Raw genomic sequence first — 25,530 nt, forward strand, 5'->3', positions numbered from 1 at the left:
CCCAGTGTAGCCCATGAAGCCTGGGCCGGGTTCCCCACCCAGCATCCCTGCCCATTACCGGCCCTGCTTTCTGGGGCTGACTGGGTGGATTCCCCTTGGGGACTGAACAGCTTCCACACTGACGAGAGCTTTTCAAACATACAAATGGACTGCTTTCGAGGTCGTGCTATTAATTTCCGCTTTTCCGAAGGTCGCAGGGACGGTCTTGCTGGCCGTCTGCTCCAAAGAGTTACGAGAGGGGGGTCTGTGTCTGTGATTCCCCCACACGGTGATGGGACGGGGGTCTGTGTCTGTGATTCCCCCACACGGTGATGGGACGGGGGGGGTCTGTGTCTGTGATTCCCCCACACGGTGATGGGACGGGGGTCTGTGTCTGTGATTCCCCCACACGGTGATGGGACGGGGGTCTGTGTCTGTGATTCCCCCACACGGTGATGGGACGGGGGGGGTCTGTGTCTGTGATTCCCCCACACGGTGATGGGACGGGGGGTCTGTGTCTGTGATTCCCCCACACGGTGATGGGACGGGGGGTCTGTGTCTGTGATTCCCCCACACGGTGATGGGACGGGGGGTCTGTGTCTGTGATTCCCCCACACGGTGATGGGACCCCATGATATTGCTGGGTGGGGGAGTGTTCCTCACTATATTCAGGGGGTCGAGGGTCCCGGGGGGGGGGGTGATGGGATCGCACTGGTCTCTCCGCAGGGTCCGGCCCCGGGCGCTCTTGCGCCATCTGGTGGTGTCGCCGGGGTATTGCAGCCACCCACCGCTCCGTTGACCCAAAACAACCACCTTAGGGCCTCATTCAGGCCGCTGCCCACAAGTGGGAGCCAGCTCGGGTTTGGAGGGTCCCTGACCCAGGCCGGAGACCCCAGGGCTTGAGTGTGACTTCTCCCACCCCCTCCCAGCCGGATCGAGACTGCCAACTCTTCCCTGCCTCCGAGAGTCCCGGTGCTCGGCGTCACCTGGTGGTCTCTCCATCTCCTGCACCTTGTGCCTCGGCCCCCCCCCCTCGGTTACTCTCCGAGCCCCCTCCCTCACCACTCCATGTCGGGCCCCGTACCCCAGCATTCCTTGCAATCAGATTCTTGATGTGTTTATTTAAAGTCTCGCTGTCAGTAATATTGAATTAAACTGTGCTGTTATTTCTCAACAAGTCCCTCCATTTTCTTACATTCTAGTTACAGGATTTAATCTCTGTCTCCTTTCCTGTGACCCTTGCTCCCCTCGACCCTTTCCTGTGACCCTTGCCACCTCGACCCTTTCCTGTGACCCTTGCTCCCCTCGACCCTTTCCTGTGACCCTTGCCACCTCGACCCTTTCCTGTGACCCTTGCTCCCCTCGACCCTTTCCTGTGACCCTTGCCACCTCGACCCTTTCCTGTGACCCTTGCTCCCCTCGACCCCTTCCTGTGACCCTTGCTCCCTTCGACCCTTGCCGCCTCGACCCTTTCCTGTGACCCTTGCTCCCCTCGACCCTTTCCTGTGACCCTTGCCCCCTTGACCCTTTCCTGGGAGGGAACTGTCCTTTACCTCCCTCGAGATTCACTGTGTTCCCTCACACAGAGCAGAAAAGGCCCAGGGTTCATCCCCGGCCTGTGCGGAGTGAACTGGTCTCACCCCAGGGACGGGGAATCAGCCTGAGGGAGGGGGAAATCAGCCAGGGTTTCCTGAACAGCCTCCTTCGTGTCCCAGGGAGCATTGAATTATTTCGCTCTGTTCCGGTCTTCCAATCCCGTTCCCAGCGAGGTGCAGTTCCTTTTTGAAAGACTCTCCCCTCAGTCTCTGTCCCTGGGACTCTGTCCCTGTTCTGTTCTGTAATTGGTTTGTTTGGGGGCTCACTGATGTGTTACCCAGAGTGCTCAGGATGTGAGCTCGATCAGGACGACTGAGCTCAGTCGGCCCAATATTGGGTCAGCTAATTGGCCGTGACCTTGTTTGGACCGGGTCCACGAGCCAGTCAGTGACTGGACGCTGGGCTCCGTGTGAGGGAAGGGGCATCCCCACAGACAGAGTCCGTTACTCTGTGGGTGCTTGTCACAAATAAACGGAGACGCGACACTATTCTGTCTCACACCCCAAATATATTGTGGATTCTCGTCATTATAACATTTACAACCCTCACTCCATCCGTGAAAACTCCCACCACAAAATCCTGCTCTGGAATAGAAGCAGCACAATGTCTAGTTTATTGATTCCCTCTAAATTTCCCCCCACCATAGATACTGACTCTCACCCAGTGCCCAATGGCGCCCAGAGCCCAATGGCGCCCAGTGCCCAATGGCGCCCAGTGCCCAATGGCGCCCAGAGCCCAATGGCGCCCAGTGCCCAATGGCGCCCAGTGCCCAATGGCGCCCAGAGCCCAATGGCGCCCAGAGCCCAATGGCGCCCAGAGCCCAATGGCGCCCAGTGCCCAATGGCGCCCAGTGCCCAACGGCGCCCAGAGCCATTTTGCCTTCCAATGGCCAGCCCAAGAGTTTCTACTGGAAGATGAGGAGACAGAGCAGCAGACATGAAGCCACCGTGCGGTAGATGGCGGGCTGGCTCCAGCACTGGCCGGTTGATCTGGGCGGCTCCGCTTTCACCACACACTTCCCAACATTCCCAACCAAGTCGACAGCGATCAGCTCCACCTCGGGGAAGCAGCAAGAGGCGGTGTAATTAACGAAAGTGGTGTTCCCCTCCCCGGTCTCCACCTCTCGCGTCTCCAGGCTGCCGTTGCCGAGCCGCGTGTATATATTGGCGATGCCCGTTCCCCGGTCGGTGATTCTTGCCTCCATGTTCCATGGTTCCCGGCTGCAGTTGGCACTTGAGTTGAAGGAGCAGGTTTTGAGCAGTTGGGCAATGGTGCAGTTCGGGGAGCTCAGGTCCTCCACCTGTTGGGGGGGGGGGAGATGTCAGGGTGAAGGCGATGGGGTATCTCGGCCCTGGATTCCACCCAGCTGCAGATCAGGGGGAGCGACAGAGTGAGAGACATAGAAGGGGGAGATAGAGAGAGGGGAGGGGGGGAAAGAGAAATGAAGAGTGAAGGATGGAGAGAGGAATGGGGAGAGGAGGATAGAGGGAAAGAGAGAGAGGGGAGGGGGAAAGTGACAGATAGAGGGGGGGGAAGAGAGGAGGGAGGAGAGAGAGAGAGAAGAGGGGGGATGTGACAGATAGAGGGGGTGGGGAGAGAAAGGGAGAGGGGGAAGATAGAGAGATAGATAAGAGGGCACAGGATGAGGTAAAGTCTGGACACGGATTGGTCCAACAGCATCAATCCTACTTTGGTCAGCACCGACCCTCCGACAGCGCGGCGCTCCCTCGGCACCGACCCTCCGACAGCGCGGCGCTCCCTCGGCACCGACCCTCCGACAGCGCGGCGCTCCCTCGGCACCGACCCTCCGACAGCGCGGCGCTCCCTCGGCACCGACCCTCCGACAGCGCGGCGCTCCCTCGGCACCGACCCTCCGACAGCGCGGCGCTCCCTCGGCACCGACCCTCCGACAGCGCGGCGCTCCCTCAGCACCGACCCTCCGACAGCGCGGCGCTCCCTCGGCACTGACCCTCCGACAGTGCGGCGCTCCCTCGGTACTTGTACTGGGAGTGTCGGCCTGGATTATGGTGCTGAAGTCTCTGGACTGGGGGCTCGAACCCATGATCTTCTGCCCCACAGAGGGAGGGTTCTACCCCATTGAGCCAGGGCTGACTCGCAGACGGAGGTTCCTTGAGACGACCAACATATTTCAAGCAGGAGCGGGTGAGGGAGCTCGGTCAGGAGGGGTCTCCGCAGACAGAAGGACTCCTGCTGGGATCACGGCCCCCCCACCCAACCCTCCTCTCCCTCCCGGGGTTTGACCCCCCACCCCGGTCAGTTCATTCACCGGCATCTGAGAGCAGCTGATCTCCCACTCCCACAGGTAAAGTGAAGCCCAGGCAGGCGGACTCTCTCTCCCTCTGTCGCGCTCCCTCTCTCCCTCTGTCGCGCTCCCTCTCTCCCTCTGTCGCGCTCCCTCTCTCCCTCTGTCGCGCTCCCTCTCTCCCTCTGTCGCGCTCCCTCTCTCCCTCTGTCGCGCTCCCTCTCTCCCTCTGTCGCGCTCCCTCTCTCTCTCTGTCGCGCTCCCTCTCTCCCTCTGTCGCGCTCCCTCTCTCCCTCTGTCGCGCTCCCTCTCTCCCTCTCTCATTACCTGGTCTCTGACGGTCACTTGTAGAATCCTGTAACTGAAGTCACCCGTTTCTGCGGACGAAGCCTCGATGGTGATGGTGACGGTCACTCCGGGCTCTGTCGCATTGGGGACGAAGAAATAGGCCGAGCCCTGGGCACTCGTGTTCACCCCGATAGTCACTCTGAGAGGGAAGGAGAGGGAGAGAGGGAGAGAGCATTAAACAGGGATGAGCACAGCAGGAGTGATAACACTGAACACACACGTTCCAAAGTTGGAGCAAAGGCACATTGATGGGACAGTGTAGAGTGAGCTTTACTCTGTATCTAACCCTGTACCTGCCCTGGGAGTGTTTGATGGGACAGTGTAGAGGGAGCTTTACTCTGTATCGAACCCTGTACCTGCCCTGGGAGTGTTCGATGGGACAGTGTAGAGGGAGCTTTACTCTGTATCTAACCCTGTACCTGCCCTGGGAGTGTCTGATGGGACAGTGTAGAGGGAGCTTTACTCTGTATCTAACCCTGTACCTGCCCTGGGAGTGTTTGACGGGACAGTGTAGAGGGAGCTTTACTCTGTATCTAACCCTGTACCTGCCCTGGGAGTGTTTGACGGGACAGTGTAGAGGGAGCTTTACTCTGTATCTAACCCTGTACCTGCCCTGGGAGTGTTTGATGGGACAGTGTAGAGGGAGCTTTACTCTGTATCTAACCCGTGCTGTACCTGCCCTGGGAGTGTTTGATGGGACAGTGTAGAGGGAGCTTTACTCTGTATCTAACCCGTGCTGCCCCCTTTGCTGAGCGCTAACCTGGACGGGCTGATTTGATGTATGAAGTTCTGGTTGTTTCTCACGACGAGGTCATAAGTTGTAGAAGGTCCCTCTAAGGTCAGGGTGTACGATACGTTGAACTCCTGTCCCGATAGGACGATGTCATCCCCCTCCACCTGGAAGCAGACAGATTTCGATTGGACGGGCCACTGAACTAAACCCTGCGCATCCTGCTAATTTAATCCCACCATGCACCGATCGCAGCGAATAGAGAGACTCCCTCTATAACCGGGGTCCGGAGAGAGAGAGAGAGAGAGAGAGAGACTCCCTCTATAACCGGGGTCCGGAGAGAGAGAGAGAGAGACTCCCTCTATAACCGGGGTCCGGAGAGGGAGAGAGAGAGAGAGACTCCCTCTATAACCGGGGTCCGGGGAGAGAGAGAGAGAGACTCCCTCTATAACCGGGGTCCGGAGAGAGAGAGAGAGAGACTCCCTCTATAACCGGGGTCCGGAGAGGGAGAGAGAGAGAGACTCCCTCTATAACCGGGGTCCGGAGAGAGAGAGAGAGAGACTCCCTCTATAACCGGGGTCCGGAGAGAGAGAGAGAGAGACTCCCTCTATAACCGGGGTCCGGAGAGAGAGAGAGAGAGAGAGACTCCCTCTATAACCGGGGTCCGGAGAGAGAGAGAGAGAGAGACTCCCTCTATAACCGGGGTCCGGAGAGGGAGAGAGAGAGACTCCCTCTATAACCGGGGTCCGGGGAGAGAGAGAGAGAGAGACTCCCTCTATAACCGGGGTCCGGAGAGAGAGAGAGAGAGAGACTCCCTCTATAACCGGGGTCCGGAGAGAGAGAGAGAGACTCCCTCTATAACCGGGGTCCGGAGAGAGAGAGAGAGAGAGAGACTCCCTCTATAACCGGGGTCTGGAGAGAGAGAGAGAGAGAGAGACTCCCTCTATAACCGGGGTCCGGGGAGAGAGAGAGAGAGACTCCCTCTATAACCGGGGTCCGGGGAGAGAGAGAGAGAGACTCCCTCTATAACCGGGGTCCGGGGAGAGAGAGAGAGAGACTCCCTCTATAACCGGGGTCCGGAGAGAGAGAGAGAGACTCCCTCTATAACCGGGGTCCGGAGAGAGAGAGAGAGACTCCCTCTATAACCGGGGTCCGGGGAGAGAGAGAGAGACTCCCTCTATAACCGGGGTCCGGAGAGAGAGAGAGAGACTCCCTCTATAACCGGGGTCCGGAGAGAGAGAGAGAGAGAGACTCCCTCTATAACCGGGGTCCGGGAGAGAGAGAGAGAGAGAGAGACTCCCTCTATAACCGGGGTCCGGAGAGAGAGAGAGAGAGACTCCCTCTATAACCGGGGTCCGGAGAGAGAGAGAGAGAGACTCCCTCTATAACCGGGGTCCGGAGAGAGAGAGAGAGAGACTCCCTCTATAACCGGGGTCCGGGGAGAGAGAGAGAGAGAGACTCCCTCTATAACCGGGGTCCGGAGAGAGAGAGAGAGAGAGACTCCCTCTATAACCGGGGTCCGGAGAGAGAGAGAGAGAGACTCCCTCTATAACCGGGGTCCGGAGAGAGAGAGAGAGAGAGACTCCCTCTATAACCCGGGTCCGGAGAGAGAGAGAGAGAGAGAGAGAGAGACTCCCTCTATACCCGGGGTCTGGAGAGAGAGAGAGAGAGACTCCCTCTATACCCGGGGTCTGGAGAGAGAGAGAGAGAGAGACTCCCTCTATAACCGGGGTCCGGGGAGAGAGAGAGAGAGAGACTCCCTCTATAACCGGGGTCCAGGGAGAGAGAGAGAGAGAGAGGGAGAGAGAGACTCCCTCTATAACCGGGGTCCGGGGAGAGAGAGAGAGAGACTCCCTCTATAACCGGGGTCCGGAGAGAGAGAGAGAGAGAGACTCCCTCTATAACCGGGGTCTGGAGAGAGAGAGAGAGAGAGACTCCCTCTATAACCGGGGTCCGGGGAGAGAGAGAGAGAGAGACTCCCTCTATAACCGGGGTCCGGGGAGAGAGAGAGAGAGGCTCCATCTATAACCGGGGTCCAGGGAGAGAGAGAGAGAGAGGAGAGAGAGACTCCCTCTATAACCGGGGTCCGGGAGAGAGAGAGAGAGAGGCTCCCTCTATAACCGGGGTCTGGAGAGAGAGAGAGAGGCTCCCTCTATAACCGGGGTCCGGAGAGAGAGAGAGAGGCTCCCTCTATAACCGGGGTCCGGAGAGAGAGAGAGAGAGAGAGAGACTCCCTCTATAACCGGGGTCCGGAGAGAGAGAGAGAGAGAGAGAGACTCCCTCTATAACCGGGGTCCGGAGAGAGAGAGAGAGAGAGAGAGACTCCCTCTATAACCGGGGTCCGGGGAGAGAGAGAGAGAGACTCCCTCTATAACCGGGGTCCGGAGAGAGAGAGAGAGACTCCCTCTATAACCGGGGTCTGGAGAGAGAGAGAGAGAGACTCCCTCTATAACCGGGGTCCGGGGAGAGAGAGAGAGAGAGACTCCCTCTATAACCGGGGTCCGGGCAGAGAGAGAGAGAGAGACTCCCTCTATAACCGGGGTCCGGAGAGAGAGAGAGAGAGAGAGACTCCCTCTATAACCGGGGTCCGGGCAGAGAGAGAGAGAGAGACTCCCTCTATAACCGGGGTCCGGAGAGAGAGAGAGACTCCCTCTATAACCGGGGTCCGGGGAGAGAGAGAGAGAGAGACTCCCTCTATAACCGGGGTCCGGAGAGAGAGAGAGAGAGAGAGACTCCCTCTATAACCGGGGTCCGGGAGAGAGAGAGAGAGAGAGACTCCCTCTATAACCGGGGTCCGAGAGAGAGAGAGAGAGAGAGACTCCCTCTATAACCGGGGTCCGGAGAGAGAGAGAGAGAGAGAGACTCCCTCTATAACCGGGGTCCGGGCAGAGAGAGAGAGAGAGACTCCCTCTATAACCGGGGTCCGGAGAGAGAGAGAGACTCCCTCTATAACCGGGGTCCGGGAGAGAGAGAGAGAGAGACTCCCTCTATACCCGGGGTCCGGAGAGAGAGAGAGAGAGACTCCCTCTATAACCGGGGTCCGGAGAGAGAGAGAGAGAGAGACTCCCTCTATAACCGGGGTCCGGAGAGAGAGAGAGAGAGACTCCCTCTATAACCGGGGCCCTGAGAGAGAGAGAGAGACTCCCTCTATAACCGGGGTCCGAGAGAGAGAGAGAGAGACTCCCTCTATAACCGGGGCCCTGAGAGAGAGAGAGAGAGAGGGAGAGAGACTCCCTCTATAACCGGGCCCTGAGAGAGAGAGAGAGAGAGAGAGAGAGACTCCCTCTATAACCGGGGCCCTGAGAGAGAGAGAGAGACTCCCTCTATAACCGGGGCCCTGAGAGAGAGAGAGACTCCCTCTATAACCGGGGTCCGGAGAGAGAGAGAGACTCCCTCTATAACCGGGGTCCGGAGAGAGAGAGAGACTCCCTCTATAACCGGGGTCCGGGGAGAGAGAGAGAGAGACTCCCTCAATAACCGGGGCCCTGAGAGAGAGAGAGAGACTCCCTCTATAACCGGGGTCCGGAGAGAGACTCCCTCTATAACCGGGGTCCGGAGAGAGAGACTCCCTCTATAAAAGGGGTCTCTGATGGAGAGACTCTCTCTATAAAAGGGGTCCCTGACGGAGAGACTCTCTCTATTAAAGGGGTCCCTGATGGAGAGACTCTATAAAAGGGGTCCCTGATGGAGAGACTCTCTGTATAAAAGGGGTCTCTGATGGAGAGACTCTCTCTATAACCGGGGTCCCTGATGGAGAGACTCTCTCTATAAAAGGGGTCCCTGATGGAGAGACTCTCTCTATTAAAGGGGTCTCTGATGGAGAGACTCTCTCTATAAAAGGGGTCCCTGATGGAGAGACTCTCTCTATAACCGGGGTCCCTGATGGAGAGACTCTCTCTATAAAAGGGGTCCCTGACGGGGAGACTCTCTCTCTATAAAAGGGGTCCCTGATGGAGAGACTCTCTCTATAAAAGGGGTCCCTGATGGAGAGACTCTCTCTATAACCGGGGTCCCTGATGGAGAGACTCTCTCTATAAAAGGGGTCCCTGATGGAGAGACTCTCTCTATAAAAGGGGTCTCTGATGGAGAGACTCTCTATAAAAGGGGTCCCTGATGGAGAGACTCCCTCTATAAAATGGGTCCCTGATGGAGAGACTCCCTCTATAAAAGGGGGCCCTGACGGAGAGACTCCCTCTATAAAAGGGGGCCCTGATGGAGAGACTCCCTCTATAAAAGGGGGCCCTGATGGAGAGACTCTCTCTATAACCGGGGTCCCTGATGGAGAGACTCCCTCTTGTAATTTGGGGGCAGTACCTTCAGTGTTACATTACAGGCTGAGTTCAGGGTCGTGCTCTGTCTCTGCAAAACATTCCCACTCCCGTCGTGCCCTCTGAGCAGGACAAAGAACGAGATTGTGGGCACTGACTCGATCTCCACCAGGTAGGTCTCGGCCGATTCCGTCTCATTCAGGATCGTTCCGTTCTCCAAGGTCCTCCCGTTAATATCGACCAGGGATAATCCGATGATTGATGAGTTCGGGTAAATTGAGAGACCAGTCAGAGAAATCATCAACGTGGCCTTTATACCTGAGAGAGGGTCCGGGACAATCAGAGAGAATCAGGAGTGAGAGCAGGTGGGCTACATACCTCGAAACCACTCTGTATCTAACCCTGTCCCTGCCCTGGGAGTGTTTGATGGGACAGTGTAGAGGGAGCTTTACTCTGTATCTAACCCTGTACCTGCCCTGGGAGTGTTTGATGGGACAGTGTAGAGGGAGCTTTACTCTGTATCTAACCCTGTACCTGCCCTGGGAGTGTTTGACGGGACAGTGTAGAGGGAGCTTTACTCTGTATCTAACCCTGTACCTGCCCTGGGAGTGTTTGATGGGACAGTGTAGAGGGAGCTTTACTCTGTATCTAACCCTGTACCTGCCCTGGGAGTGTTTGATGGGACAGTGTAGAGGGAGCTTTACTCTGTATCTAACCCTGTACCTGCCCTGGGAGTGTTTGATGGGACAGTGTAGAGGGAGCTTTACTCTGTATCTAACCCTGTACCTGCCCTGGGAGTGTTTGATGGGACAGTGTAGAGGGAGCTTTACTCTGTATCTAACCCTGTACCTGCCCTGGAAGTGTTTGACGGGACAGTGTAGAGGGAGCTTTACTCTGTATCTAACCCTGTACCTGACCCTGGGAGTGTTTGATGGGACAGTGTAGAGTGAGCTTTACTCTGTATCTAACCCTGTACCTGCCCTGGGAGTGTTTGATGGGACAGTGTAGAGGGAGCTTTACTCTGTATCTAACCCTGTACCTGCCCTGGGAGTGTTTGATGGGACAGTGTAGAGGGAATTGGTGATATTTCCCCAGGCGTTCAGTAATTTTGATGAACTCCAGTGTGGAGATGTGATGAACACTCAGTCCCCGGTCTGTTTTATTGAAGACACAATTGCCCCTCCCCGAGTCTCGTGACATCACTTCCTCTCTGCTGAATCTTCCATTTCAGAGCAGAGGGTCCTGTGATCCATCCCCAGACTGTGCTGATCCCAGTCTGGGTGGGGAGAGGTAACAATCAGTGCCTTTTCCTGCTCCTGATCAGTCTGCAGTGTCCCCTGTGAGGGGAGGGGGTGGGGATGGAATTGAGGTCGGCTGTGATGCCCTTCACAGTGGGAACCCCTGCTGACCCTCACCGTCTGGGCACTGGGGAGACTGGAGTCTGTGGGACCCGTACCCCAGTGAGAGTCGGTGTGTGTGGGGAGTCTGTGGGACCCGTACCCCAGTGAGAGTCGGTGTGTGTGGGACCCGTACCCCAGTGAGAGTCGGTGTCTGTGGGACCCGTACCCCAGTGAGAGTCAGTGTGTGTGGGACCCGTACCCCAGTGAGAGTCAGTGTGTGTGGGACCCGTACCCCAGTGAGAGTCAGTGTCTGTGGGACCCGTACCCCAGTGAGAGTCAGTGTCTGTGGGACCCGTACCCCAGTGAGAGTCGGTGTGTGTGGGACCCGTACCCCAGTGAGAGTCGGTGTGTGTGGGACCCGTACCCCAGTGAGAGTCGGTGTGTGTGGGACCCGTACCCCAGTGAGAGTCGGTGTCTGTGGGACCCGTACCCCAGTGAGAGTCGGTGTGTGTGGGACCCGTACCCCAGTGAGAGTCGGTGTCTGTGGGACCCGTACCCCAGTGAGAGTCGGTGTGTGAGGGACCCGTACCCCAGTGAGAGTCGGTGTCTGTGGGACCCGTACCCCAGTGAGAGTCGGTGTGTGTGGGACCCGTACCCCAGTGAGAGTCGGTGTCTGTGGGACCCGTACCCCAGTGAGAGTCGGTGTGTGTGGGACCCGTACCCCAGTGAGAGTCGGTGTGTGTGGGACCCGTACCCCAGTGAGAGTCGGTGTCTGTGGGACCCGTACCCCAGTGAGAGTCGGTGTGTGTGGGACCCGTACCCCAGTGAGAGTCGGTGTGTGTGGGACCCGTACCCCAGTGAGAGTCGGTGTCTGTGGGACCCCAGCGGCTCTTGATCAATAAACTCACCTGCTCTGGGCCGCCCGGTGATGGGGATGAGACCAGGGTGTGGGCCTTCGAAGGCTTCGACAAAATTGAATGAGAAGTCGATCAGACTCTGGCCTAAGGGCACAAGAGAGAGCATTTTAACTTGTTGGGGTTCAGTGGTTGTTATATCGGGGTGTCGGGGTTCGGTAGTTTATATATCGGGGTGTTGGGGTTCGGTGGTTTATATATCGGGGTGTCGGGGTTCGGTGGTTTATATATCGGGGTGTTGGGGTTCGGTGGTTTATATATCGGGGTGTAGGGGTTCGGTGGTTTATATATCGGGGTGTCGGGGTTCGGTGGTTTATATATCGGGGTGTTGGGGTTCGGTGGTTTATATATCGGGGTGTTGGGGTTCGGTGGTTTATATATCGGGGTGTTGGGGTTCGGTGGTTTATATATCGGGGTGTCGGGGTTCGGTGGTTTATATATCGGGGTGTCGGGGTTCGGTGGTTTATATATCGGGGTGTCGGGGTTCGGTGGTTTATATATCGGGGTGTCGGGGTTCGGTAGTTTATATATCGGGGTGTCGGGGTTCGGTGGTTGTTATATCGGGGTGTTGGGGTTCGGTGGTTTATATATCGGGGTGTCGGGGTTCGGTGGTTTATATATCGGGGTGTTGGGGTTCGGTGGTTGTTATATCGGGGTGTCGGGGTTCGGTGGTTTATATATCGGGGTGTTGGGGTTCGGTGGTTTATATATCGGGGTGTTGGGGTTCGGTGGTTTATATATCGGGGTGTTGGGGTTCGGTGGTTTATATATCGGGGTGTTGGGGTTCGGTGGTTTATATATCGGGGTGTTGGGGTTCGGTGGTTTATATATCGGGGTGTTGGGGTTCGGTGGTTTATATATAGGGGTGTTGGGGTTCGGTGGTTGTTATATCGGTGTGTTGGGGTTCGGTGGTTTATATATCGGGGTGTCGGGGTTCGGTGGTTGTTATATCGGGGTGTTGGGGTTCGGTGGTTTATATATCGGGGTGTCAGGGTTCGGTGGTTGTTATATCGGGGTGTTGGGGTTCGGTGGTTTATATATCGGGGTGTTGGGGTTCGGTGGTTTATATATCGGGGTGTTGGGGTTCGGTGGTTTATATATCGGGGTGTTGGGGTTCGGTAGTTTATATATCGGGGTGTCGGGGTTCGGTGGTTGTTATATCGGGGTGTTGGGGTTCGGTGGTTTATATATCGGGGTGTTGGGGTTCGGTGGTTTATATATCGGGGTGTTGGGGTTCGGTGGTTGTTATATCGGGGTGTTGGGGTTCGGTGGTTTATATATCGGGGTGTTGGGGTTCGGTTGTTTATATATCGGGGTGTTGGGGTTCGGTGGTTGTTATATCGGGGTGTCGGGGTTCGGTGGTTTATATATCGGGGTGTTAGGGTTCGGTGGTTGTTATATCGGGGTGTTGGGGTTCGGTTGTTTATATATCGGGGTGTCGGGGTTCGGTGGTTTATATATCGGGGTGTTGGGGTTCGGTGGTTGTTATATCGGGGTGTTGGGGTTCGGTGGTTTATATATCGGGGTGTCGGGGTTCGGTGGTTTATATATCGGGGTGTTGGGGTTCGGTGGTTTATATATCGGGGTGTTGGGGTTCGGTGGTTTATATGTCGGGGTGTTGGGGTTCGGTGGTTTATATATCGGGGTGTTGGGGTTCGGTGGTTTATATATCGGTGTGTTGGGGTTCGGTGGTTGTTATATCGGTGTGTTGGGGTTCGGTTGTTTATATATCGGTGTGTTGGGGTTCGGTGGTTTATATATCGGAGTGTCGGGGTTCGGTGGTTTATTTATCGGGGTGTTGGGGTTCGGTGGTTTATGTATCGGGGTGTCGGGGTTCGGTGGTTTATATATCGGGGTGTTGGGGTTCGGTGGTTTATATATCGGGGTGTTGGGGTTCGGTGGTTGTTATATCGGGGTGTTGGGGTTCGGTGGTTTATATATCGGGGTGTTGGGGTTCGGTGGTTTATATATCGGGGTGTTGGGGTTCGGTGGTTTATATATCGGGGTGTTGGGGTTCGGTGGTTTATATATTGGGGTGTTGGGGTTCGGTGGTTTATATATCGGGGTGTTGGGGTTCGGTTGTTTATATATCGGGGTGTCGGGGTTCGGTGGTTTATATATCGGGGTGTTGGGTTCGGTGATTGTTATATCGGGGTGTTGGGGTTCGGTGGTTTATATATCGGGGTGTTGGGGTTCGGTGGTTTATATATCGGGGTGTTGGGGTTCGGTGGTTTATATATCGGGGTGTTGGGGTTCGGTTGTTTATATATCGGGGTTTTGGGGTTCGGTGGTTTATATATCGGGGTGTTGGGGTTCGGTGGTTTATATATCGGGGTGTTGGGGTTCGGTGGTTTATATATCGGGGTGTTGGGGTTCGGTGGTTTATATATCGGGGTGTTGGGGTTCGGTTGTTTATATATCGGGGTGTTGGGGTTCGGTGGTTTATATATCGGGGTGTTGGGGTTCGGTGGTTTATATATCGGGGTGTCGGGGTTCGGTTGTTTATATATCGGGGTGTTGGAGTTCGGTGGTTTACATATCGGGGTGTTGGAGTTTGGTGGTTTATATATCGGGGTGTTGGGGTTCGGTTGTTTATATATCGGGGTGTTGGGGTTCGGTGGTTTATATATCGGGGTGTTGGGGTTCGGTGGTTTATATATCGGGGTGTTGGAGTTTGGTGGTTTATATATCGGGGTGTTGGGGTTCGGTGGTTTATATATCGGGGTGTTGGGGTTCGGTGGTTGTTATATCGGGGTGTTGGGGTTCGGTGGTTGTTATATCGGGGTGTTGGGGTTCGGTGGTTGTTATATCGGGGTTTTGGGGTTCGGCAGAGTCTCTTTCCCTGATACAATCCTTCACTCACCACTGACTCTCACTGAATACGCTCGGTAGGAACGGATTTGAAGATTCCAGTCTCCAGGTTTGATTGGGGAATGGAGTCGGATTATCTGCAGGTTCCCAAAAGATTTTGCTGTTGCCAAACTTCCAGATCCCTCCACAACGGTCTGATTTACACCTGTCAGGAAATAATAGTGGATTTAAGGTGGGGTACAATGTCTGAGTGACCTGTACCCCAGTGAGAGTCGGTGTCTGTGGGACCCGTACCCCAGTGAGAGTCGGTGTGTGTGGGACCCGTACCCCAGTGAGAGTCGGTGTCTGTGGGACCCGTACCCCAGTGAGAGTCGGTGTGTGTGGGACCCGTACCCCAGTGAGAGTCGGTGTGTGTGGGACCCGTACCCCAGTGAGAGTCGGTGTGTGTGGGACCCGTACCCCAGTGAGAGTCGGTGTGTGTGGGACCCGTACCCCAGTGAGAGTCGGTGTGTGTGGGACCCGTACCCCAGTGAGAGTCGGTGTGTGTGGGACCCGTACCCCAGTGAGAGTCGGTGTGTGTGGGACCCGTACCCCAGTGAGAGTCGGTGTGTGTGGGACCCGTACCCCAGTGAGAGTCGGTGTCTGTGGGACCCGTACCCCAGTGAGAGTCGGTGTCTGTGGGACCCGTACCCCAGTGAGAGTCGGTGTGTGTGGGACCCGTACCCCAGTGAGAGTCGGTGTCTGTGGGACCCGTACCCCAGTGAGAGTCGGTGTGTGTGGGACCCGTACCCCAGTGAGAGTCGGTGTCTGTGGGACCCGTACCCCAGTGAGAGTCGGTGTGTGTGGGACCCGTACCCCAGTGAGAGTCGGTGTGTGTGGGACCCGTACCCCAGTGAGAGTCGGTGTCTGTGGGACCCGTACCCCGGTGAGAGTCGGTGTGTGTGGGACCCGTACCCCGGGGATTGTTGGCACCTTCAGGAGTTGAGGAAACTCAGGTTAGACGCAGTTATTGTCAAGAAGTGACCTCACCTTTGGGGTCGGTGATGATGACATTGTTCGGATTCCCAGAAACGTAGATGGTGACATTCTCGAGTGAGACGTCCACATGACAGATGACAGGTTTTTGCAAATCTGGACGATCGTTTGTAAACTGCAACAGGGTGACCTGCAGAGGCAACAATTTGTTACTAACATCCCAGGCCACGCGATCGGTTCATTCCCCCCTCCAGATGTGGCCGTCGCCTCGAATGGAGAAAACAATTTGACAGCTGTCCTTATGTGGTTCGGTGTCAAATTCTGTTTGATAATCGCTGCTGTGAAGCACCTCGGGAAGTTTTACTACGTTAACGGCGCTATATAAATGCAGGTTGTTGTCCAAGACTCAGTCGGTAAGGCTTCAGCTTGGACCCCACCAGATCCGCCATGATCTCATTGAATGGGAGAACAGGCTCGAGGGGCTGAATGGCCTTCTCATGTTCCCAGTACCGCCACAGTGTTGGGAGATAAGGGAGTCGGTTAATGGGACTGGATTCCCCTCCGTGGTAAATAAAGTCGGGGATTTGAGCCATAGAGAACTGGTCTACCCCCACTCAACCCTGACTACAGGGGCAGCTTGGTTGCTAGGGAGATGCAAAGTTATTCTACCAGGGCACCACTGGTTGATTCATCGATGATTGAAGTTAGCTCAAGGATCTCGCTCTTGGAAATCTTCACTGCCAGCCCTCCCGAGGCCTTGGCGAGACTGTCGTAGAGCTCGAGAGCAGAGGACGTTGCTCGAACAAAACGTCTCCTGTTACTTCTCCTCCTCCTCCTGAGAGACGGGTTCGTCAACAGAAAGGACACCTGGAGCCCAAAAAAACACATCATTACCGTAAATAAGACAGATCTAAGTGATTCACGACCAATGGATCAGATCAAAGCTCTGCAGTCCTGCCACATCCAGTCGTGAATGGTGGTGGACAATTAAACAACTAACGGGAGGAGGAGGCTCTGCAAACATCCCCATCCTCAATGATGGCGGAGTCCAGCACGTGAGTGCAAAAGACAAGGCTGAAACGTTTGCAACCATCTTCAGCCAGAAGTGCCGAGTGGATGATCCATCTCGGCCTCCTCCCGATATCCCCACCATCACGGAAGCCAGTCTTCAGCCAATTCGATTCACTCCACGTGATATCAAGAAACGGCTGAGTGCACTGGATACAACAAAGGCTATGGGCCCCGACAACATCCCGGCTGTAGTGCTGAAGACTTGTGCTCCAGAACTAGCTGCGCCTCTAGCCAAGCTGTTCCAGTACAGCTACAACATTGGCATCTACCCGACAATGTGGAAAATTGCCCAGGTATGTCCTGTCCACAAAAAGCAGGACAAATCCAATCCGGCCAATTACTGCCCCATCAGTCTACTCTCAATCATTAGCAAAGTGATGGAAGGTGTCGTCGACAGTGCTATCAAGCGGCACTTACTCACCAATAACCTGCTCACCGATGCTCAGTTTGGGTTCCGCCAGGACCACTCGGCTCCAGACCTCATTACAGCCTTGGTCCAAACATGGACAAAAGAGCTGAATTCCAGAGGTGAGGTGAGAGTGACTGCCCTTGACATCAAGGCAGCATTTGACCGAGTGTGGCACCAAGGAGCCCGAGTAAAATTGAAGTCAATGGGAATCAGGGGGAAAACTCTCCAGTGGCTGGAGTCATACCGAGCACAAAGGAAGATGGTAGTGGTTGTTGGAGGCCAATCATCTCAGCCTCAGGACATTGCTGCAGGAGTTCCGCAGGGCAGTGTCCTAGGCCCAACCATCTTCAGCTGCTTCAATGACCTTCCCTCCATCATAAGGTCAGAAATGGGGATGTTCGCTGATGATTGCACAGTGTTCAGTTCCATTCGCAACCCCTCAGATAATGAAGCAGTCCGAGCCCGCATGCAGCAAGACCTGGACAACATCCAGGCTTGGGCTCATAAGTGGCAAGTGACATTCGCGCCAGATAAGTGCCAGGCAATGACCATCTCCAACAAGAGAGAGTCTAACCACCTCCCCTTGACATTCAAAGGCATTACCATCGCTGAATCCCCCACCATCAACATCCTGGGGGTCACCATTGACCAGAAACTTAACTGGCCCAGCCATTGAAATACTGTGGCTACAAGAGCAGGTCAGAGGCTGGGTATTCTGCGGCGAGTGACTCACCTCCTGACTCCCCAAAGCTTTTCCACAATCTACAAGGCACAATTCAGGAGTGTGATGGAATACTCTCCACTTGCCTGGATGAGTGCAGCTCCAACAACACTCAAGAAGCTCGACACCATCCAGGATAAAGCAGCCCGCTTGATTGGCACCCCATCCACCACCCTAAACATTCACTCCCTTCACCACCAGCGCACCGTGGCTGCAGTGTGTACCATCCACAGGATGCACTGCAGCAACTCGCCAAGGCTTCTTCGACAGCACCTCCCAAACCCGCGACCTCTACCACCTAGAAGGACAAGAGCAGCAGGCACATGGGAACAACACGACCTGCACGTTCCCCTCCAAGTCACACACCGTCCCGACTTGGAAATATATCGCCGTTCCTTCATCGTCGCTGGGTCAAAATCCTGGAACTCCCTTCCTAACAGCAGTGTGGGAGAACCTTCACCACACGGACTGCAGCGGTTCAAGGCGGCTCACCACCACCTTCTCAAGGGGCAATTAGGGATGGGCAATAAATGCCGGCCTCGCCAGCGACGCCCACATCCCATGAACGAATAAAAAAAAAATCCAAACCCCAACGCTTCTGACGGCACTGACTCTCACTGGGGTACGGGTCCCACACACACCGACTCTCACTGGGGTACGGGTCCCACAGACACCGACTCTCACTGGGGTACGGGTCCCACACACACCGACTCTCACTGGGGTACGGGTCCCACAGACACCGACTCTCACTGGGGTACGGGTCCCACACACACCGACTCTCACTGGGGTACGGGTCCCACACACACCGACTCTCATTGGGGTACGGGTCCCGCAGACACGAAATCTGCTAAAAGAGTTAAATTACGAGGACAGGTTGCACAGACTGGGCTTGTATTCCCTCGAGTGTAGAAGATTAAGGGGTGATCTAATCGAGGGGTTTCAGATGATTTAAGGATTTGATAGGGTGGATGGAGAGAAACTATTTCCTCTGGTGGGGGAGTCCAGAACGAGGAGAATATCCGTCCAATGGTGTGCTAATCACTTACCCGGGAGTGAGTCTGCTCGATCAGAGCTAGGATGGTGCTCTTCAGATATTCATCCTTCACCGGTGCATCAGTGAAGACAAAGACTTCAGAGTTGGGAGCGGCGTTTGTCAGTAAGAGCTGCGAAAGGAGAAAGGAGAAAGATCTCCCGTAAACTAGGGTCAGGCAGAGTTCGCGCTCTGGGAGTTACTGATCCAGACCATGTAGACTCAGAGGGAGCTCCCCATAGAGAGGAGATTGTGGGAGGTTAGAGGGACCTCCCCACAGAGAGGAGAGTGTGAGGGGGTTAGAGGGACCTCCCCAGATACAGGAGTGTGTGAGAGAGGGGTTAGAGGGACCTCCCCAGATACAGGAGTGTGTGAGAGAGGGGTTAGAGGGACCTCCCCAGATACAGGAGTGTGTGAGAGAGGGGTTAGAGGGACCTCCCCAGATACAGGAGTGTGAGAGAGGGGTTAGAGGGACCTCCCCAGATACAGGAGTGTGAGAGAGGGGTTAGAGGGACCTCCCCAGATACAGGAGTGTGAGAGAGGGGGTTAGAGGGACCTCCCCAGGTACAGGAGTGTGTGAGAGAGGGGTTAGAGGGACCTCCCCAGATACAGGAGTGTGTGAGAGAGGGGGTTAGAGGGACCTCCCCAGGTACAGGAGAGTGACAGAGAGGGGTTAGAGGGACCTCCCCAGATACAGGAGTGTGTGAGAGAGGGGTTAGAGGGACCTCCCCAGATACAGGAGTGTGAGAGAGAGGGGGTTAGAGGGACCTCTCCAGATACAGGAGTGTGTGAGAGGGGTTAGAGGGACCTCTCCAGATACAGGAGTGTGTGAGAGAGGGGTTAGAGGGACCTCCCCAGATACAGGAGTGTGTGAGAGAGGGGTTAGAGGGACCTCCCCAGATACAGGAGTGTGTGAGAGAGGGGTTAGAGGGACCTCTCCAGATACAGGAGTGTGTGAGAGAGGGGTTAGAGGGACCTGCCCAGGTACAGGAGTGTGAGAGAGGGGTTAGAGGGACCTCCCCAGATACAGGAGTGGGAGAGAGAGGGGTTTAGAGGGACCTCCCCAGGTACAGGAGTGTGAGAGAGAGGGGTTAGAGAGACCTCCCCAGACACAGGAGTGTGTGAGAGAGGGGTTAGAGGGACCTCCCCAGATACAGGAGTGTGAGAGAGGGGTTAGAGGGACCTCCCCAGATACAGGAGTGTGAGAGAGAGGGGTTAGAGGGACCTCCCCAGATACAGGAGTGGGAGAGAGAGGGGTTAGAGGGACCTCCCCAGGTACAGGAGTGTGAGAGAGAGGGGTTTAGAGGGACCTCCCCAGGTACAGGAGTGTGAGAGAGAGGGGTTAGAGGGACCTCCCCAGATACAGGAGTGTGACAGAGGGGTTAGCGAGACCTCCCCAGATACAGGAGTGTGAGAGAGAGGAGTTAGAGGAACCTCCCCAGATACAGGAGTGTGAGAGAGAGGGGGTTAGAGGGACCTCCCCAGATACAGGAGTGTGAGAGAGAGGGGTTAGAGAGACCTCCCCAGACACAGGAGTGTGTGAGAGAGGGGTTAGAGGGACCTCCCCAGATACAGGAGTGTGAGAGAGGGGTTAGAGGGACCTCCCCAGGTACAGGAGTGTGAGAGAGAGGGGTTAGAGGGACCTCCCCAGATACAGGAGTGTGAGAGAGAGGGGGTTAGAGGGACCTCCCCAGATACAGGAGTGTGAGAGAGAGGGGTTAGAGAGACCTCCCCAGATACAGGAGTGTGTGAGAGAGGGGTTAGAGGGACCTCCCCAGGTACAGGAGTGTGAGAGAGAGGGGTTAGAGGGACCTCCCCAGATACAGGAGTGTGTGAGAGAGGGGGTTAGAGGGACCTCCCCAGATACAGGAGTGTGAGAGAGAGGGGTGAGAGGGACCTCCCCAGATACAGGAGTGTGAGAGAGGGGTTAGAGGGACCTCCCCAGATACAGGAGTGTGAGAGAAAGGGGTTAGAGGGACCTCCCCAGGTACAGGAGTGTGAGAGAGAGGGGTTAGAGAGACCTCCCCAGGTACATGAGTGTGTGCGAGGGGGTTAGAGGGACCTCCCCAGATACAGGAGTGTGAGAGAGAGGGGTTAGAGGGACCTCCCCAGGTACAGGAGTGTGAGAGAGAGGGGTTAGAGGGACCTCCCCAGGTACAGGAGTGTGAGAGAGAGGGGTTAGAGGGACCTCCCCAGATACAGGAGTGTGAGAGAGAGGGGTTAGAGAGACCTCCCCAGGTACAGGAGTGTGTGCGAGGGGGTTAGAGGGACCTCCCCAGATACAGGAGTGTGAGAGAGAGGGGTTAGAGGGACCTCCCCAGGTACAGGAGTGTGAGAGAGAGGGGTTAGAGGAACCTCCCCAGGTACAGGAGTGTGAGAGAGGGGTTAGAGGGACCTCCCCAGGTACAGGAGTGTGAGAGAGGGGTTAGAGGGACCTCCCCAGGTACAGGAGTGTGAGAGAGGGGTTAGAGGGACCTTCCCAGGTACAGGAGTGTGAGAGAGGGGTTAGAGGGACCTCCCCAGATAAAGGAGTGGGAGAGAGAGGGGTTTAGAGGGACCTCCCCAGGTACAGGAGTGTGAGAGAGAGGGGTTAGAGGGACCTCCCCAGATACAGGAGTGGGAGAGAGAGGGGTTAGAGGGACCTCCCCAGGTACAGGAGTGTGAGAGAGAGGGGTTAGAGGGACCTCCCCAGATACAGGAGTGTGAGAGAGAGGGGTTAGAGAGACCTCCCCAGACACAGGAGTGTGTGAGAGAGGGGTTAGAGGGACCTCCCCAGATACAGGAGTGTGAGAGAGGGGTTAGAGGGACCTCCCCAGGTACAGGAGTGTGAGAGAGAGGGGTTAGAGGGACCTCCCCAGATACAGGAGTGTGAGAGAGAGGGGGTTAGAGGGACCTCCCCAGATACAGGAGTGTGAGAGAGAGGGGTTAGAGAGACCTCCCCAGATACAGGAGTGTGTGAGAGAGGGGTTAGAGGGACCTCCCCAGGTACAGGAGTGTGAGAGAGAGGGGTTAGAGGGACCTCCCCAGATACAGGAGTGTGTGAGAGAGGGGGTTAGAGGGACCTCCCCAGATACAGGAGTGTGAGAGAGAGGGGTGAGAGGGACCTCCCCAGATACAGGAGTGTGAGAGAGGGGTTAGAGGGACCTCCCCAGATACAGGAGTGTGAGAGAAAGGGGTTGGAGGGACCTCCCCAGGTACAGGAGTGTGAGAGAGAGGGGTTAGAGAGACCTCCCCAGGTACATGAGTGTGTGCGAGGGGGTTAGAGGGACCTCCCCAGATACAGGAGTGTGAGAGAGAGGGGTTAGAGGGACCTCCCCAGGTACAGGAGTGTGAGAGAGAGGGGTTAGAGGGACCTCCCCAGGTACAGGAGTGTGAGAGAGAGGGGTTAGAGGGACCTCCCCAGATACAGGAGTGTGAGAGAGAGGGGTTAGAGAGACCTCCCCAGGTACAGGAGTGTGTGCGAGGGGGTTAGAGGGACCTCCCCAGATACAGGAGTGTGAGAGAGAGGGGTTAGAGGGACCTCCCCAGGTACAGGAGTGTGAGAGAGAGGGGTTAGAGGAACCTCCCCAGGTACAGGAGTGTGAGAGAGGGGTTAGAGGGACCTCCCCAGGTACAGGAGTGTGAGAGAGGGGTTAGAGGGACCTCCCCAGGTACAGGAGTGTGAGAGAGGGGTTAGAGGGACCTTCCCAGGTACAGGAGTGTGAGAGAGGGGTTAGAGGGACCTCCCCAGATAAAGGAGTGGGAGAGAGAGGGGTTTAGAGGGACCTCCCCAGGTACAGGAGTGTGAGAGAGAGGGGTTAGAGGGACCTCCCCAGATACAGGAGTGGGAGAGAGAGGGGTTAGAGGGACCTCCCCAGGTACAGGAGTGTGAGAGAGAGGGGTTAGAGGGACCTCCCCAGATACAGGAGTGTGACAGAGGGGTTAGCGAGACCTCCCCAGATACAGGAGTGAGAGAGAGAGGGGGTTAGAGGGACCTCCCCAGATACAGGAGTGTGAGAGAGAGGTGTTGGAGAGACCTCCCCAGACACAGGAGTGTGTGAGAGAGGGGTTAGAGGGACCTCCCCAGATACAGGCGTGTGAGAGAGGGGTTAGAGGGACCTCCCCAGGTACAGGAGTGTGAGAGAGAGGGGTTAGAGGGACCTCCCCAGGTACAGGAGTGTGAGAGAGAGGGGTGAGAGGGACCTCCCCAGGTACAGGAGTGTGAGAGAGAGGGGTTAGAGGGACCTCCCCAGGTACAGGAGTGTGAGAGAGAGGGGTTAGAGGGACCTCCCCAGATACAGGAGTGTGTGAGAGAGGGGTTAGAGAGACCTCCCCAGATGCAGGAGTGTGTGAGAGAGGGGTTAGAGGGACCTCCCCAGGTACAGGAGTGTGAGAGAGAGGGGTTAGAGGGACCTCCCCAGATACAGGAGTGTGAGAGAGAGGGGTGAGAGGGACCTCCCCAGATACAGGAGTGTGAGAGAAGGTTTAGAGGGACCTCCCCAGATACAGGAGTGTGAGAGAGAGGGGTTAGAGGGACCTCCCCAGATACAGGAGTGTGAGAGAGAGGGGTTAGAGGGACCTCCCCAGATACAGGAGTGTGAGAGAAAGGGGTTAGAGGGACCTCCCCAGGTACAGGAGTGTGAGAGAGAGGGGTTAGAGGGACCTCCCCAGATACAGGAGTGTGGGAGAGAGGGGTTAGAGAGACCTCCCCAGATAGAGGAATGTGAGAGAGGGGTTGGAGAGACCTCCCCAGGTACAGGAGTGTGAGAGAGGGGGTTAGAGGGACCTCCCCAGATACAGGAGTGTGAGAGAGAGGGGGTTAAAGGGACCTCCCCAGATACAGGAGTGTGAGAGAGAGGGGTTAGAGGGACCTCCCCAGATACAGGAGTGTGAGAGAGAGGGGTTAGAGGGACCTCCCCAGATACAGGAGTGTGAGAGAGAGGGGTTAGAGGGACCTCCCCAGATACAGGAGTGTGTGAGAGGGGTTAGAGGGACCTCCCCAGATACAGGAGCGTGAGAGAGGGGGGTTAGAGGGACCTCCCCAGATACAGGAGTGTGAGAGAGAGGGGGTTAGAGGGACCTCCCCAGATACAGGAGCGTGTGAGAGAGGGGTTAGAGAGACCTCCCCAGATACAGGAGTGTGTGAGAGAGAGGGGTTAGAGGGACCTCCCCAGGTACAGGAGTGTGAGAGAGAGGGGGTTAGAGGGACCTCCCCAGGTACAGGAGTGTGTGAGAGAGGGGTTAGAGGGACCTCCCCAGATACAGGAGTGTGAGAGAGAGGGGTTTAGAGGGACCTCCCCAGATACAGGAGTGTGAGAGAGGGGTTGGAGGGACCTCCCCAGATACAGGAGTGTGAGAGAGGGGGGGTTAGAGGGACCTCCCCAGACACAGGAGTGTGAGAGAGAGGGGGTTAGAGGGACCTCCCCAGATACAGGAGTGTGAGAGAGAGAGGGTTAGAGGGACCTCCCCAGACACAGGAGTGTGAGAGAGAGAGGGTTAGAGGGACCTCCCCAGATACAGGAGTGTGTGTGAGAGGGGTTAGAGGGACCTCCCCAGATACAGGAGTGTGAGAGAGAGGGGGTTAGAGGGACCTCCCCAGATACAGGAGTGTGTGAGAGGGGTTAGAGGGACCTCCCCAGATACAGGAGTGTGAGAGAGGGGTTAGAGGGACCTCCCCAGATACGGGAGTGTGTGAGAGAGGGGGTTAGAGGGTCCTCCCCAGATACAGGAGTGATTCCCCTTGTACAAACCTGAAGGCCACTCAGGCACAATTCGGGGGTGTCTCCGCCACCACCGACTGTCAGTGCTGAGATGTACTTCTTGAAGAGAACTGGATCTGTGGTTTTATAAACGGGCCCAAAACCTGCAATAATAACGAGAATTGATGATGTTTTGTGGAGTTCACAAATCAATCAGGCCCAAACTGCCCAGTGTGGGACCGAGAGACACGGAGCGGGAGATCACCGCCCGGTGTGGGACCGAGAGACACGGAGCGGGAGATCACCGCCTGGTGTGGGACTGGGAGACACGGAGCGGGAGATCACCGCCCGGTGTGGGACCGAGAGACACGGAGCGGGAGATCACCGCCCGGTGTGGGACCGGGAGACACGGAGCGGGAGATCACCGCCCGGTGTGGGACCGAGAGACACGGAGCGGGAGATCACCGTCCGGTGTGGGACCGGGAGACACGGAGCGGGAGATCACCGCCCGGTGTGGGACCGAGAGACACGGAGCGGGAGATCACCGCCCGGTGTGGGACCGAGACACGGAGCGGGAGATCACCGCCCGGTGTGGGACCGGGAGACACGGAGCGGGAGATCACCGCCCGGTGTGGGACCGGGAGACACGGAGCGGGAGATCACCGCCCGGTGTGGGACCGAGACACGGAGCGGGAGATCACCGCCCGGTGTGGGACCGGGAGACACGGAGCGGGAGATCACCGCCCGGTGTGGGACGATTCAGTGACCTCTGCTGGAAAGGTGTGCATATGTTGGGTGACAATATCTTGGTCTCGGGATTGTGATGCCCTCGTGGGCATCCTGCCGACACTCGCTGTGTGGTCTCACACCGCCAGCACGGCCCTTGAGTGTTACGAGGAGAGATTACACAAATTGGGGTTGTATTCTCTGGAGTTTTGAAGGTTAAGGGGTGATCTGATCGAAGTTTATAAGATATTAAGGGGAACGGATAGGGTGGATAGAGAGAAACTATTTCCGCTGGTTGGGGATTCTAGGAGTAGGAGGCACAGTCTAAAAATTAGAGCCAGACCTTTCAGGAGTGAGATTAGAAAACATTTCTGCACACAAAGGGTGGTAGAAGTTTGGAATTCTCTTCCGCAAACGGCAATTGATACTAGCTCAATTGCTAAATTTAAATCTGAGATTGATAGCTTTTTGGCAACCAAAGGTATTAAGGGATATGGGCCAAAGGCAGGTATATGGAGTTAGATCACAGATCAGCCATGATCTTATCAAATGGTGGAGCAGGCACGAGGGGCTGAATGGCCTACTCCTGTTCCTATATTGTACCAGAGGGCAACTGGTGGCCTTTGGGCCCTAACCAAGAGAGCAGGACCGATAACTACAATGGTCACTGA

General features: G+C 56.1%; 1 protein-coding gene across 1 annotated transcript in view; it reads right to left on the reverse strand.

Moving 5' to 3' along the window:
• Positions 1-2,072: 2,072 nt before the first annotated feature.
• LOC137307495 (von Willebrand factor A domain-containing protein 7-like) overlaps positions 2,073-25,530 on the reverse strand; it is a 35,805-nt gene continuing 12,347 nt past the window's right edge. Inside the window, exons 7-16 of the mRNA XM_067976836.1 lie at positions 24,185-24,297; positions 18,472-18,588; positions 15,894-16,091; positions 15,279-15,414; positions 14,302-14,454; positions 11,433-11,525; positions 9,231-9,502; positions 4,947-5,083; positions 4,166-4,325; positions 2,073-2,875 (exon numbers count right to left, since the gene is read on the reverse strand). Of these exons, the coding sequence (XP_067832937.1) occupies positions 2,480-2,875; positions 4,166-4,325; positions 4,947-5,083; positions 9,231-9,502; positions 11,433-11,525; positions 14,302-14,454; positions 15,279-15,414; positions 15,894-16,091; positions 18,472-18,588; positions 24,185-24,297 (1,775 nt within the window). The 3' untranslated portion in view covers positions 2,073-2,479. The remainder of the gene's footprint in view (positions 2,876-4,165; positions 4,326-4,946; positions 5,084-9,230; positions 9,503-11,432; positions 11,526-14,301; positions 14,455-15,278; positions 15,415-15,893; positions 16,092-18,471; positions 18,589-24,184; positions 24,298-25,530) is intronic.

The sequence above is a fragment of the Heptranchias perlo genome, unplaced genomic scaffold, assembly GCF_035084215.1.
Source record: "Heptranchias perlo isolate sHepPer1 unplaced genomic scaffold, sHepPer1.hap1 HAP1_SCAFFOLD_1014, whole genome shotgun sequence".
Lineage (NCBI taxonomy): Eukaryota > Metazoa > Chordata > Chondrichthyes > Hexanchiformes > Hexanchidae > Heptranchias > Heptranchias perlo.